Raw genomic sequence first — 16,936 nt, forward strand, 5'->3', positions numbered from 1 at the left:
AACCAAGAATCATCTACCTGGCGACATTAAGCATAATACTTCAGGAGGGAAAATGGTGATTCATTGAAATAAAAGTATTTCGAGCTTTCATAAAGAGAAGACCAGAATTGAACAAAAAAATATCAAGGCCCAAAAGAAGCCAAAAAGGGAAGAAGGGAAAAGAAAACATAAGGGATTCAGTGGAGCTGAACTGTTTACATCCCTGCATGGAAAGATTCTTGTAATTCTTAAAAATTGTACCATTAATAGTACAGCTAGAAGGAATATACATAGACAGAGGGTATGGGAATAGGATGAATTTGTTGTCCTCTTCTGAGAACATAAATGACATAAAAAAATAGGGGATGAGAAAGAAGAATATGCCGCAGAAGAGAAGGAGAGGTAGAATGGGGTAAATTATTTCACATGAAAGGTATGAAAGACCTATTACAATGGAAGGAGAGATGGGAAGGTAGGCAGTGGGCATTGCTTGAACCTTACTCTCATCAGTCCTGGCTCAAAGAGGGAATAATATACACAATCAGTTAATTATGAAAACTATCTTACTAGACAGGAAAGTAGGAAGGGAGGAGATTAAAGACGGTGGGATACTGACAGAAGAGAAGGTAAACCATGGGAGGTGGTAGACAGAAGCAAAACACTGTTGAGAAGAGAAAGGGTGAAAGGAGAGAGAGGACAAATGAGGGAAAATAGGATGGAAGGAAATATACAGTAATCATAACTGTGAATGTGAATGGGATGAAATCTCCCATAAAATGGAAACAGACAGCAAAGTGGATCAAAAACTAGAATCCTACTGTATGTTATTTACAAGAAACACACTTGAAGCAGAGAGACACACAAAGCATAAAGGTAAAGGGCTGGAGAAGAATCTATTATGCAAAACAAAAATAGACCTAATTAAAAGAGATAAGGAAGGAAACTACATTTTGCTAAAAGGTATGATAGACAATGAAGTAATATGCATACTAAACATATATACACCAAGTGGTATAGCATCCAAATTCTTTTTTTTCTCTTTTGTTTAAATTTATTTAATGTATTTAGTTTTTAGCATTGATTTTCACAAAAGTTTGAATTACAAATTTTTTCCCCGTTTCTACCCTCCCCCCCACTCCAAGATGGCGTATATTCTGGTTGCCCCGTTCCCCAGTCAGCCCTTCCATCTGTCACCCCACTCCCCTCCCATCCCCCTTTCCCTTCTTCTCTTGTAGGGCAAGATAAATTTCTATGCCCCATTGCCTGTGTATCTTATTTCCTGGTTACATGCAAAAACTTTTTTTTGTTGTTGTTTTTTGAATGTCTGGTTTTTTTTCTTTATTTTATGTAATTTATTTAATATATTTAGTTTTCAGCATTGATTTTCACAAGAGTTTGAATTATAATTTTTCTCCCCATTTCTACCCTCCTGCCCACTCCAAGATGGCATATATTCTGGTTGCACCATTCCCCAGTCAGCCCTCCCATCTGTCACCCCACTCCCCTCCCATCCCCCTTTCCCTTCTTCTCTTGTAGGGCAAGATAAATTTCTATGCCCCATTTCCTGTGTATCTTATTTCCTAGTTACATGCAAAAACTTTTTTCTTTGTTGTTGATTTTGAGCGTCTGTTTTTAAAACTTTGAGTTCCAAATTCTCTCATGTCTTCCTTCCCCACCCACCCTCCCTAAGAAGGCAAGCAATTCAACATAGGGCACATGCATATCATTATGTAAAACCCTTCCACTATACTCATGTTGTGAAAGATTAACTATGTTTTGCTCCTTCCTAACCTATCCCCCTTTATTGAATTTTCTCCCTTGACCCTGTCCCTTTTCGAAAGTGTTTGTTTTTGATTACCTCCTCCCCCCATCTGCCCTCCCTTCTATCGTTCCCCCCTTTTTATCTTCTTCCTCCTTCTTTCCTGTGGGGTAAGATACCCAATTGAGTGTGTATGGTATTCCCTCCTCAGGTCAGATCCGATGAGAGCAAGATTTACTCATTCCTCCTCACCTGCCCCCTCTTCCCTTCCTAGAGAACTGCTTTTTCTTGCCACTTTTATGCGAGATAATTTACCCCATTCTGTCTCTCCCTTTCTCCCTCTCTCAATATATTCCTCTCTTATCCCTTAATTTGATTTTATTTTTTTAGATATCATCACTTCATATTCAACTCAACCTGTGCCCTCTGTGTGTGTGTGTGTGTATACACATCCACATATATATATATATACATACATACACACACACCTACATATATACATACATAGACACACACACATGTATATATATATGTATACACACATACATATATATAGGCATATTCCTTTCAGCTACTATGATATTGAGGTCTCATGAATCATACACATCATCTTTCCATGTAGGAATGTAAACAAAACAATTCAACTTTAGTAACTCCCTTATGTTTTCTCTTTCTTGTTTACCTTTTCATGCTTCTGTTGATTCTTGTGTTTGAAAGTCAAATTTTGTATTCCGCTCTGGTCTTTTCACTGAGAAAGCTTGAAAGTCCTCTATTTTGTTGAAAGTCCATATTTTGCCTTGGAGCATGATACTCAGTTTTGCTTGGTAGGTGATTCTTGGTTTTAATCCTAGCTCCATTGACCTCTGGAATATCGTATTCCAAGCCCTTCGGTCCCTTAATGTGGAAGCTGCCAGATCTTGTGTTATTCTGATTATTTTTCCACAATATTCAAATTGTTTCTTTCTGGCTGCTTGCAGTATTTTTTTCTTGACCTGGGAGCTCTGGAATTTGGCAACAATGTTCCTAGGAGTTTTCTTTTTGGGATCTATTTGAGGAGGAGATCTGTGGATTCTTTCAATTTCTATTTTACCCTCTGGCTGTAGAATGTCAGGGCACTTCTCCTTGATCATTTCTTGAAAGATGATATCTAGGCTCTTTTTTTGATCATGGCTTTCGGGTAGTCCAGTAATTTTTAAATTATCTCTCCTGGATCTATTTTCTAGGTCAGTGGTTTTTCCAATGAGATATTTGACATTGTCTTCCATTTTTTCATTCCTTTGGTTCTGTTTTATCATATCTTTATTTCTCATAAAGTCATTAGCTTCTACTTGCTCCAATCTAATTTTTAAAGTAGTATTTTCTTCAGTGGTCTTTTGGACCTCCTTTTCCATTTGGCTAATTCTGCCTTTCAAGGCATTCTTCTCCTCATTGGCTTTTTGGAGCTCTTTTGACATTCGAGTTAGTCTATTTTTTAAAGTGTTGTTTTCTTCAATATTTTTTTCAGTATTTTTTGGGGTCTCCTTTAGCAAGTCATTGACTTGTTTTTCATGGTTTTTTTGCATCATTTTCATTTCTCATCCCAATTTTTCCTCTACTTCTCTAACTTGCTTTTCCAACTCCTTTTTGAGCTCTTCCATGGTCTGAGACCAGTTCTTGTTTTTCTTGGAGGCTTTTGGTGTAGGCTGTTGGACTTTTTTGACTTCTTCTGGCTGTATGTTTTGGTCTTCTTTGTCACCAAAGAAAGATTCCAAAGTCTGAGACTGAATCTGAGTGCGTTTTCAGTGCCTGGCCATGTTCCCAACTAACTTACTTGACCCTTGAGTTTTTCGTCAGGGTATGACTGCTTGTAGAGCAAAGAGTACTTTGTTCCAAGCTTGTGGGGATGTGCCATTGATTTCAGAGCTATTTCTGTACGGCCAGCTCTGCCACCCTAGCACTCCTCCTTCCTCAAGAACCACCAACCCGGACCTAATGCAAATCTTCAGCAGGCTCTGCACTCCTGCTCTGATCCGCTACTTAATTCCTCCCACCACGTGGGCCTGGGGCCAGAAGTAACTGTAGCTGTTATTCTGTAGCTGCACCTCCCCCGCTGCCCCTGGGGCGGTGGCCGAACCGAGAATTCTGTCCCCCACAGCTTTTCCCACTAACCTTCTCTGTTGTCTTTGGTGTTTGTGGGTTGAGAAGTCTGGTAACTGCCACAGCTCACTGATTCAGGATGCTAGGGCCTGTTCTGCCCAGCTCCTGGTCTGGCTGTCCCTGCTGCCTCCCACGCTGAGCTCCACTCCCCTCCACTCCATGCACAATAGACCTCATCCAGTGACCATCCAGGCTGTCCTGGGCTGGATCGCTGCTTCCCTCTGCTATTTTGTGGGTTCTGCAGTTCTAGAATTTGTTCAGAGCCATTTTTTATAGGTTTTTGGAGGGACATGGTGGGGAACTCACGCAAGTCCCTGCTTTCCAGCTGCCATCTTGGCTCCCCCAGCCGCCATCTTGCCTCCCATCCAAATTCTTAAAGGAGAAGTTAAGTGAGTTACAGATTCATGACCAAAGAGATAGCATTACAAAATGTAAAATAGATAATTTTGATTATATTAAATTTAAAAGCTTTTGCACAAACAAAACCAATGCAGCCAAGATTAGAAAGAAAACAGAAAGCTGAGAAACAGTCTTTATAGCACGTGTCTCTGATAAAGGCCTTATTTCTCACATATATAGAGAACTGAGGCAAATTTATAAGAATACAAGCCATTCCTCAATTAATAAATGACCAAACGATATAAACAGGCAGTTTTCAGATGAAGACATCAAAGCTCTCTATAGGCATATGAAGTAATACTCTAAATTTCTTCTGATTAGAGAAATGCCAAAAAACCAACTCTGAGGTATCACCTCACACAGATTGGTTAACATGACAAAAAAAGGAAAATGATAAATACTGGAGGAATGTGCGAAAATTGGGACACTAATGCACTGTTGGTGGAGTTGTGAACTGCTCTAACCATTCTGGAGAGCAGTTTGTAACTATGCACAAAGAGCAACCAAAGTGTGCATACCTTTTGATCCAGCAATACCACTATTAGGTCTGTATCCCAGAGATCATAAAATAGGGAAAATTGGGACACTAATGCATTGTTGGTGGAGTTGAGAACTGATCCAGCCATTCTGGAGAGCAATTTGGAATTCTACCCAAAGGGCAACTAACCTGTGCATATTTTTTGATCCAGCAATACCATTTATTGGTCTGTGTCCCAAAGGGATCATAAAAAGGGGGAAAGGACTGCTATATTTTTGCACCTGTAGGTCCTTTCCCCCTTTTTATGATCCCTTTGGGATACAGACCTATAAACTCCTTGAAGAAAGGAGTGATTTCACTATTTTTATTTGTATTCCCAGTGCTTACTGCAGTACCAGTATGTCATGGGCACTTCTAAAATGTTTTTTTTTGATATTTTGATTGATTGATAGATTTAACGAGGATGACTAAAGATTCAAGAAAGGCCCCAAAATGTAGAATTTTGGTTTCAGGGAGGAAGGTGGCAGAAAGAATTTTGGCCTTCCCCCACACCCCTCTCTACTTACTTCCCTTTGCCCCTTTCTTTCCTGTGCTCCCTGGTTGTCTGATAATATTCGAAGTATAGTTGTTTTATTTCATAGCTTGAGTACAGGCACATAATAATGATGATAATGTTTATAGTATTAGCACTTTTATAGCCCTTTAAGATTTCCAGAATGCTTTCCAAATGTTCTCTCATTTTACCTTCACGGCCACCCTGGAAGGTAAGAGTTGTTACTCACATTGTATGGATGAGGAAATTGAGTCAGGCAGAGGTTTGTGACTTGCCTAGGGTCACACAGCTAGTGAGTATCAGGTTGGATTTGAACTCCAGGTCCAGCACTCTTATCCATTGCATCACCAGCTGCCTTCTTAAGTTTATTCTTTCATTCTCAGGTGCCAGATTCAGTTAAATTATGATGAACTGCCTAAAGTAAAATGTGTACGTTTGTTTTCTTAAATGACTGTGTTTTTCTTAAATTGTTTGTCTGATGATTGTTTTATTTTTCTCTGTGTTAGTGGTGTTTGATAGAAGAAAAACGCTCCCTCTCTTACCATGCCACAAGCACCCCCCCATGATAAAAAAAAAAGGTTTTTTACGTCTTGACATACTAGAGAATAAAGTATCCCTTAGTAACCACAGTGCCAGACACATAGTAGGCAATTAATCAGTTCTTGGTAATTTTTTGGTAAAATGTTTCTGTCTGACAGCATACCTATCAGGGAGACAAAATGTCTATTGTATTATTAACTGGAAAGAAGGTAGAAAACCTTAATTTTACCTGCACAGAAATGTGATGCTTTAGGAAGAAGTATTTATTGATATTTACGAGATACTGAGGCATATGGGAGGGAGTAGAGGACAAACTATAATCCAGAATTCTTTTTTTTCAATATTTTGTCATTAGAGAAGGTAAAGGAGCTGATCTGTTAGAACATTGAATTGCATATAAAAACAATTTAATAAGCGAATTCACTTGTTAATTGTATTAACCATATCCATATAAAATTTTAGTTGTTTTCTTTATATAATGGTTCTACCTCCCTTTATTTTTGTCCACAGTTTTTTAGTGGTAAAGAATATATGGCACATAGACTGTAGCATTACCTCAGTTCTGTCTATAAGTTGAAAGTGATCTTTGCTACTCAGATTTTCCTAGAACACTATATTTTTCCTTTATTCCTCACTGATTCCATCTTGCATACACATACTTATTTTTCCATACATTATGTCCCTTTGCCTACACCTGCCATGGAACTGTAAACTCCTTGAGGAGTTGACTTGTTTTTATCTTCCTGTACCCTGAGTCTCATAGTGCTTGATAACATGGTAGTCACTTAATAAATGCTTGTTTGAATGAACTTCGAGAGAGAATTTTCCCCTCTTCTAACCTTAGACAGTTTGATCAAGTGAGGGTTTTTTAAGGATGGGACATATATAGGCTTGTTTGTAAGCAGCTAGGATGGAGCCACTAGATATGGAAAGACTGCATGAAGATTAGAGAAAGTGGAAATGATAGAGTGTGCGATTTGCTGGAGAAGATGAAATAAGATTAAGGATCCATGTTGAGGGATTTGCCTTAGCAAGGAGAAAGGCCACCTCTTCATGTGAGATGGGTAAAAGTAGTAGAAGAAAATGCTTGAGTGATGTTAGATGAGAAGAAAAACTGAGCTCTCCATAAATTGTCCCTTTTTTTTTCAGTGAAATGAGCCAAAGCCACCTGCTAAGAGAGTGGGAGGAGGGATACTTTGTGTGTACACTGCAAGGGTGGGAGGCTAGAAGACAGTCTTAAGAGGGACGATGTTTGAAATAACTATGTGATGAGTGGAATGGAGAATTGATTAGGAAGGCATACCAGTCCTTTTAATACCTTTCCTCTGATAATCCCAATTTATCCTGTATATAGCTTGTTTGTACATAGCTGTTTTCACATATTTTTGCATGTTTTTGCATATTTCCTATCAGACTGTGAGCTATTTGAGAGCAGGGAGTTTGTTTTTTTGTTTTGTTTTTTTTTTTTTTGCTTGCCTTTCTCTATGGCCCCGGGGCTTTAATAGTAGGTGCCTAATAAAAGCTGAGTGACTGACAAGGACTTTCTCTTAGCAGTTTCTCCTAGTTGATTCTACCATTTTATCATCCGAAAAGGAATTTGTGGGTGCAGAACTCTTAGTACATTTGTGTTTGTTTTTGAAACAGTCATAGTCATTACTGTTAATATACCCACCCACTGTTTCTGAAATGGCAGGTGTGTAGTAAATGGAAGCTTACAGCAGAATAGCAATGGCTAGATTTTCTGTCCTCCTGACTTCACTGAAGAGGGCTACTAGAGTTTGCCAGTATAAATTAAGATGTAATTGCTTTCCTAGAGCAATATGCTATTTTTTTGTACATTCTCTGAATGTCAATGAAGGCAGATGAAGAAGTGATGATGCCATACAAAAGTTCTATAGGGATGAGAGAGATCAAATGAAGGTAAGAATGAAGGCTGCAGATTAAATCAAACCAAAACATAGAGAATATCATGGAATAGGATTTTATTTTAGCATTTTTAAAAGACTAATAAAGGAACTCTGAAATATTCAGTTTAGTTTTCTTTGAAACCAGTAACAGTATTGTATATTTTATGTGTAATAAGATAGGCATAAGAGAGAAAAATAGTAACTCTGGGTGGCTTCTGAAGAATTATGCAGCACTCTTGAAGGGCAGAATGAGTTCCGGGTCTTCCACTAGCTAGCTGTGTGACTTTGATGTCATGGTCCTCTTCAAACAACAATAACAACAGTGTGAGTCTGAACAAATTACTTAGCCTCTAGGAGCCTCGGGTTCCTTAGCTATAATGAGAGGATTGAATGAGATGATCTCTGTGGTCACTTCCAGCTTTAAGAATCTTTTAATAGGCGATTCTGGGAGCAGCAGTTTCACATCTAACTCAGACCTTTCACAGCCTGGCCAGCAACCTCGCTCTCCCCCAAAAATGGCAACTACTGTCAAGGATCAGCTGATTGTGAACGTCCTAAAGGAAGACCAGGTTCCTCATAACAAAATCACCGTTGTTGAGGTTGGTGCAGTTGGCGTGGCATGTGCCATCAGTATCTTAACAAAGGATCTGGCTGATGAACTTGCCCTAGTTGATGTAATAGAGGACAAGCTAAAGGGAGAGATGATGGATCTCCAACATGGAAGCCTTTTCCTCAAAACAACAAAGACTGTTTCTGGCAAAGACTACAGCGTGACTGCAAACTCAAAGCTCGTTGTTGTTACGGCTGGAGAATGTCAACAGCAGGGAGAAAGTCATCTTAATTTGGCCCAGCAAATATATCTTTAAATTCATCATTCCCGATATCATTAACGACAGCCCTAATTGCAAACTGCTTATTGTATCCAATCCAGTGGCTATTTTGACGTATTTGGCCTAGAAGCTAAGTGGCTTTCCTAAAAACCGTGTTGTTGGAAGTGGTCGCAATCTGGATTCTGCCTGTTTCCGTTACGTAATGGAGGAGACACTTAGTGTCCATACTTCGAGTTGTCATGGATGGGTCCTTGGGGAACATGGGGACTCCTGTGTTCCTGTATGGAATAATGTGAATGTTGCTGGTGTCTCTCTGAAAAATTTTTATCCTGCTTTGGGAACAGATGCTGATTCAGAGAATTGGAAAGATGTTCATAAACAGGTGGTTGAAAGTGCTTATGAGGTGATCAAGCTGAAGGGCTGCACTTCCTGGGCCATTGGCTTGTCTGTGGCAGATCTGGCAGAGAGCATTATGAAGAATCTTAAGAGAGTGCATCCAATTTTCACCATGATTAAGGGCCTATACGGCATTAATGAGGATGTCTTCCTTAGTGTCCCATGTGTCTTGGAATGGCATTTCAGATATGACGAAAGTAAACCTGAATCTGGAGGAAGAGGGCCATTTGAAGAAGAGCGCAGAATCGAGAAGGTGCTGCAATTTAAAAGCTTAGGTGTTGCCATTTTACTACAGAGAGAACATGGCAGCAGTTAAGGAGTTATGTATGATGCACTTTTCAAATTGGTCAAATCCTTCCTCTGATTAGTGATTAAACACCAGAAATGTAAAACCTACGAACACACTCTAGTCTCTTCCTGAAGTTAGAAATGGGGAATAGTAGAATGTGACCACTGTTTGTTAAACCCTTTTGTGGTTTGCAGTAATTTGTGTAAAGCAGAACCAGTGCCCCACAGGTATATAACTACCTGCCTTGTATGTAGGTGCCACGGGTTTCCATAGGTCTAGAAGACAAGTACCTGGATACGAAACACCATACAGTAGTAATACCTTATTGATGCTTTGATTACCTTTGTGCTCCCCTCCATTGGGGCTCTACAACATGGCCCCATGTATCACCTTTCTGGAGGACCTGATTTTGTACACACACACACACACACACACACACACACACACACGTGTGTGTGTGTGTATGTGCATATACATATACATGTACATATATGTACGTGCATATACATGAATATACACGTGTATATCTCAATAGTTATAAATTTCCATATTATATAAAAAGATCTGTATATGTACAATGATACAAACAGTTCCTCAAGTGTCATTAGTAACCCAAAATACTGAACCAACAACAAATAACTGATTAAAAAAAGAATCTCTTAATAACTGGAAATTAGTCCATTCCTTTAAGTTCACTTACTTATTTTTCAGAAATTACTTACCTAATTGCAATTCTTTTTACCTTTTTTTCACATCCTTCCCTTCTGTTATAATTTACACTTAATTGTCCATTAGTAGTTGAAGGGGAGAAATAGCTTCAGGAAGTAGTGGTAGTACTTAATGTTATGCTTCAGAAAACTCAATTGGGAGACATTTGTCAACTCTCACTACATTTTTGTCTTCCATGGTGTCCTCCCTGCTAGAAAGCAGAATAGCATAGCTTCGTGGTTACATTTTTCAAATGCGTCTTCTCTTGTGAGAATTTGCTTCAGCATAAATGAGTGGTATGCTAAAATATTATATGTGTTTTATTCGCCATTTGTCTTTGCAAACTCAGCAATAGTAACACTGCAGGTTCCCTTTTTGAAATGAGATTGAGCTGCTCATTGTTAAAAGATGTTAGTTACCTACTCTCTAGGTCTCTCAAAAAGCCTGAAACAACAAATCATTTGACCAAACATTTCTAACTGAGCCAAATCAACAGGTAGATTTCCTTAGACTTGTAAAATTGAGACTTAACCATAAGTAACTGTAGTCTGAAAGTGACTCAGAAGAATTCATCTTTTGACAAGAGGGGAAAGTGCTTACATAACAAAAACAAGTCTAGAATATGCTTAGCTCAAATCTTTTTTCAAAAGTTTTTCTTTTTATTGTAAAAGTTGCAGATGTTAATATTTCCCTATATAAGGAACAGAAAAATAGAACTGTATAGGAAACCATGAATCTTCCCTATGTACAACTTTTTTGATCATTCAAATTTAGTGTAGTAATAATTTCAGCACTACCCTGTTTCTTGGTGTCACCTTCTGAAACTCTTCTTTTTTTCTGTTTTTTTAATGGTTCGTTGATGATCTTATATTTCTTTTCTTCCTTTTTTCAAATATTGCTGTCACTACCTCCCTACCGCTCCCTCCCATTAAAAATAAAAGCTCTTCTGTTGTTAAAAAGCACAGTCAAGCAAATGATTTTACATTTCACTGGTGTATGTCTGTGTCTCTACACCCAAAAAATGTTTCTCCAGTTGTCTTTCACAGTCATTGCATTGGTCACTTAAGTCTTTGATAATTACTTTGCTTCATGTGGTTTTAGTCATAAATCTAGGTCTTCTTTAGTCTGCATCTGTTCATACAAGTTCTCCCAGGACTCTGAATCCATCCCCATAAGATTACATTACATTCGCTTACCATAATTTGTTCAGCCATTCCTCAGTTAATGGGCATACCTTTTATTTCCAGTCCTTTGCTTCAGCAAAAAAAGTGCTGCTACAAATATTTTTTGTGCACATGTGTATTACCCCTATATTTGATCTCTTTGGAGGGTATAAGCCTTGTAGTAGTATTAGGGTTAAAGGATATGCCCAAATTTATGAGTTTCAGGGTCTAGTTCCAAATTGCTTTCCCAAATGGTTGGAGCATTTCACAGCTCCACCAATAGTATGTTAATATGCCTGTCCCTCACTATGCCCAAAAGCCTATAAAACTATGCATAACCTTTGATCCAACAATACCACGACAAGGTCTATATCCCAAAGAGATCACAAAAATGGGAAAAGGAACTATTTGTATAATAATATTTATAGCAGTTCTTTTTGTGGTGGCAAGGAACTGAAAATTGAGGGAATGTCATCAATTGGGAAATGGCTGAATAAGTTGTGGCATGTGATTGTGATGAAATACTACTGTGATATAAGAAGTGATGAGCAGGATGCTTTCAGAAAAACCTAGAAGGACTTATATATGCAAAGTGAAGTGAGCAGAACCAGAACATTGTACCTAGTACCAACAACATCGTATGATGTTCATCTGTGAAAGACTTGGCTATTTGCAGCAGTATAATGATTCAAATCATTTCCAAAGGAATTAAGATGAAAAATGCTATCCATATCCAAAGAAATAACTGATATAGAGTCTGAATGTAGATTGAAGCATACTATTTTTCATTTGTTTTCCTTGGTGGTATTTTCTTTTGGTTTTTTGTCTGTGTCTCCTTTTACAACATGACTAATACAGAAATATGTTTTGCATGATTGTACATGTATAACCTATATCAAATTGCTTACCGTCTCAGGGAGGGGAGAGGGATAAAAAAAATTTGGAACTCAAAAATTTTTAAAATGAATGTTAAAAATTGTTTTTGCGTGTAATTAGGGGAAAAAATAAAATATTATTAAGGGAGTTTACCTGTCCTCCAACATTGTCATTTTTCTTTTTTACCATCTCTGAAAATCTGAATCATGAGGTAGAACCTTGTTCAAATTTGCATTTCTGTTATTATTAGTGATTTACTTTGATAAATGCCATAGACCATTTATCTGTTGGAGAATGGTTCTTTCTATATATTTGACCTATTCCCTGTCAGAGAAGTTTGCTACCAAAAAAATTCCCTGTTTAACTTTCCCTTCTAGTTCCAATGCAATGATCTTGTTTGTTCATAGAAGAGCCAATTTTATGTTATCAAAATTGTCTGTTTTATCTCCTGTGATTTTCCCTAGTCCTTGCTTAGATAAGAACTGTTTTCCTCTCTGTCCATAGTTATGAAGCCATTTCCTTCCAGGTGCCTCTGTTTATTATGTGACCTTGTACACATAGGTTATGTATCCTTTTAGAATTTATTGTTCTGTGGTGTGAGATGTTAGTCTAAACCTAATTTCTTTAAGACTTCTTTGCAGTTTTCCCAGCAGTTTTGTCTCATAGTGTATCCTTCCTTACCTGAGCATTTGGAGCCTTTAGGTTTATTAAATACTATGGTCTTATCCTAGATTGCTTCTGACTTATCCCAGTTCTTCCATTTAATCTTTAAGAATACTACTTGCATCACTCCAGTCTGTCACCTGTTTTTAACCACACTTATTTTTGGTGACATTTGAATGTACCTATTACATTTGAATCTTGGCACATGTTAAATGAAAAACATGACTAAGCAGTGATAGACTCTGTCTCATTTTTAATTTTTTAGTACTTTGATTAGTTTAAATTTAGTATAAACTAATGTATTTGTGCCTGTTTTCTGGTGTTTTTATATTAGAAAAACAACTAGTACAAAATCACTGAGAGCATTTTAAGCAGTAGTTCTACAGCTCACATTGCCTACAGTATGAAACACTTGAGAACATCATGCCTCTGGAGGATTCAGTGGTACTTTTGAATGTTATGCGATTTTTATTTGACATTTTTTTCCAAATTTGGTACAATAGCATAAAGCACCAAGAAATCACATTTCAGTGTCAGTGACTTTTATGATTTCATTGACATGAGCACTGCCTCCACCAATGCAGATTGCAATTCCTCTGTGACTTACTGTATAAATAAACCATAGCATACACAAAAAAGATTTTTACGTATCAAAGTAGACTTGAAGGATTGACTTAAAAGATGAAGTCATATACATAGAAAATTCTGTTTTCTCTGTCAGTGTATTTCCATTTTCATTTTCCCTGCAATTTCATCTAAATTTAGAATTTGGTCTACTTGCCTACACTACAAAAAGATACTAAGTACATGAAAAATCTGTTGTTCTGTACATAATAGAAACAATCTAAAAGTTCCTTAAACCAAATAATGCTAGCAGCGACTTTAAAAGAATTTTAGACTTCCTCTTTATCTTTGACCATAAGCTGCCACCTTATGGCTAGAATTAAAATAATATTTTTCTACCCTACTGGGTGGTATTTGGATTTTGTTTGTTTTTGTGTTGATACATAACAGAGCTCCCAAAAACTTCCCTTTCAAAATACAACCCCTACTCGTAATAGATGAGTTAGTAAATGTTTATTATTGATAACAAATTTGAAGGACTTTTGTCATTTGGCCTTCACTGAGCACCTGTCCTGTTTAAATGAAGTTTCTTTGTTGGCCTTTTATGAGAATTTGGTAAAGAATTTTGTTGTCAATTATTGGGAACTAATGAATAATTAATGTTATTAAAATCTGCTTATTTTCCTTCTATCCCTTTCTTCCTACCCTTCTTTTTTTCCTCCAGCTCGAGACCACTCAGCCACCTCCGTGTTCTTTTATCTTTGGATTGTCTTCTATGTCATCAGCTCCTGCTATACCCTCTTCTGGGATCTGAAGATGGACTGGGGTCTCTTTGATAGGAATGCTGGGGAAAATACCTTCCTTCGGGAAGAGATTGTCTACCCCCAAAAGGTATGTACTCAAAATGTTCATGTTTGTTGAAAAGTTTTGAACAATCTGAGGTCATGATATAGTATCGTAAATCAGGCATTTCAATTTGGAAGGGATTATCTAGGCCAGAGATTCTTAGTATGGGGTCTATGGATCAATTTTGTTAGGTCTATAAACTTAGATGGGAAAAATGTACAATTTTATTTCAGTATCATTGATTTCCTTTGCAATCCTACATGTTTTATGCATTTAAAAACATGATCCTGATAAGGGGTCTGTGTGTTTTTCCAGACTGCAAAGGGATCTGTAATGAGGGAATTGAGGGGATTTGGACAGTGATTAATTATGGAAGTTGAGTGAACCACTGACTCCCATCTCATGACTCAGTTCTGGAGCTAGTTTTGTTCCCTTTCTATTCATTTACGGATCTGGTCCAAATTCTGTCTTGTGGGAAAACTTTATTCAGTTATGGGAATTGGGAGAAAGCTTTATTGCATTGTTTGAACCTAGTCCTGCATGGCTGGGAAACTGGACCACCTTTCCCTGATGCTTAGAGACCCTTAACCAAGGATTTCGGTAATGCCGACCAACAACCTGGTCAGATCCAAAGACTGATTCAAGGAGTTTTCTCACAATTGTACATCTCAAGCAACCCATATGTTATCTGAAAATTGGCCCCATACTGAACAATCAGTTATTTTCATGTTCCTTTGGTTGTATACAGATACTTGGGGAGAGTGGCACACCTCTTTTTCTGAATTCAGGGAATTGCACTTGTTTGCTCGCCCCCCTCCCAACTTGGAAAGGCCCTAATCTTTCCTCCAATTAGAAATCACATTACCTAATGTTCTGTTGTTTCCTCTTAGTCTTATTTGACTGTTTTTAATGTGTAAAAATGTGTCACCCCCTGTATTCAAGGTCAAGGCCTGAGCTGAGGAGGTCTCATCTCAGTTTGTTGGGCAGTTGCCATGAATTGATATGCTTGGAAAATCAAACCTTTGTTTCCTCAGTCATTTCGTCTTTCACCCACCACAATAACAAAAAGTAAATCGAGGTCAACCTTAAATTCTAGATTAAGAAATTATTTGCCCAAGGTTACAGAAATAGCAAGTAGCAGAACCAGGGTTAGAACCCAACTCTTTTTACTTCACATCTAGCTCTTTTTCCATTACATCATTCTACTTCTCATCAATTAAGCTTTCTTGTGCTATAATCAAATCCTAATGTAGCAGAAATGATTACAAAGTAGATCAGTTTAGCAAAAATATTTAAATATTTAAAAGTCCCCTCTGCTAATTTCAAAAGTTCTTATAACCAAATCCCATTGCATCCACCAAACAATTATAATTTTCACTTAAAATTCACTATAACGAAATGTGATTTGTATATTTGTCACAGTCACGGATTTAGAGCTAGAAGGCAGCTCGGAGGTCACCTAGTCAAACCTTTTCAATTTACATATGAAAAAACTAGGACACAAAGAGGTTAAGTGACTTGTCCAAGGTGAAATAAGTTTAATAAGTGGAAAAGCTGAGATTTAAAGTCAGGTCCTCCAACATCATATCCAGTGTTCTTTGTGAGAACCCATAAATTTTTATACAACTTCTTTGGGAAAACATTTAGAAATCACTGGTTGAGTAAAAAAGGAATTATTTTTTATTTTGTTTTTTAAATGGGTCTCTTTCCTGTACTATGTTAGAATACCATTGTACTATTAAGAATCTGTGAGCTGTGATGTTAATTGACAGAGGGGAGCTATTTCATATATAGATGAAGGATTAAAGATGGAAGAATCAACATTGATTCTAGAAAGGCTTAGGAAGGTAAATTCACAATAGCAAATGAGATAATATTTATAAAAATATTTAGCAGAGTGTTTGGTACATAATAAATGCTATATGAATGCTAGGTATTAGTTATTAATAGCAATGAGCAAAACAGTAATCAAGCTACAATAATAGGAATTACTCATCTTTTTAAAGATCTTTAAAGTTTACAAAATGCTTTCCTCAAAACAAACCTGTGTAATAGATATTAGATGATAATTGAAACACATTGATAAAGGTTTTTTTTTTCCAGCTAGTTTCACTAGTAATCATTGTCTAGATCAGGGTTCTTAACCACTTTTGTATGTGTCGTGGACCCCTTTGTCAGTTTCATGAGTTTATGGACACCTTCTCAAAAGAATGTTTGTTTTTGGTTTTGGTTTTTTTTTTTCCGATTTATTTTATTATTTATTTAATATTTTAGTTTTCAGCATTGATTTCCACAAGATTTTGAGTTACAAATTTTTCCCCATTTCAACCCCTCCCCCCAACATGGCATATATTCTGATTGCCCCGTTCCCCAGTCAGCCCTCCCTTCTGTCATCTCACTCCCCCCACCCCATCCCTTTTCCCCTTATTTTCCTGCAGGGCAGGATAGATTTCTATGCTCCATTCCCTATATATCTTATTTCTCAGTTGCATGCAAAAACAACTTTTTCTTTTGAGCATCTTATTTTAAAACTTTGAGTTCCAAGTTCTCTCCCCTCTTCCCTTCCCACCCACCCTCCCTAAGAAGGCAAGCAAATTCCACATAGGCCACACATGTATCATTATGTAAAACACTTCCACAATACTCATGTTGTGAAAGACTAACTATATTTACCTCCATCCTATCCTGTCCCCCTTTATTCAATTTTCTCCCTTGACCCTATCCCTTTCCAAAAGTGTTTGCTTTTGATTACCTCCTCCCCATCTGCCCTCCCTTCTATCGTCCCCCCTTTTTTATCCCATTCCCCCTACTTTCCTGTGGGGTAAGATACCCAGCTGAGTGTGTATGTAA

The 16,936-nt window shown here is 37.5% G+C and overlaps 1 protein-coding gene and 1 pseudogene across 1 annotated transcript in view; both read left to right on the top strand.

Moving 5' to 3' along the window:
* The window catches only part of XPR1 (xenotropic and polytropic retrovirus receptor 1), a 246,712-nt gene that overhangs the window by 191,995 nt on the left and 37,781 nt on the right, over positions 1-16,936 (top strand). The window contains exon 12 of the mRNA XM_036754279.1: positions 13,965-14,131. Within this exon, the coding sequence (XP_036610174.1) occupies positions 13,965-14,131 (167 nt within the window). The remainder of the gene's footprint in view (positions 1-13,964; positions 14,132-16,936) is intronic.
* Positions 8,267-9,252, top strand: LOC118845912 (annotated as a pseudogene).

The sequence above is a fragment of the Trichosurus vulpecula genome, chromosome 4 (genome assembly GCF_011100635.1).
Source record: "Trichosurus vulpecula isolate mTriVul1 chromosome 4, mTriVul1.pri, whole genome shotgun sequence".
Taxonomy (NCBI): domain Eukaryota; kingdom Metazoa; phylum Chordata; class Mammalia; order Diprotodontia; family Phalangeridae; genus Trichosurus; species Trichosurus vulpecula.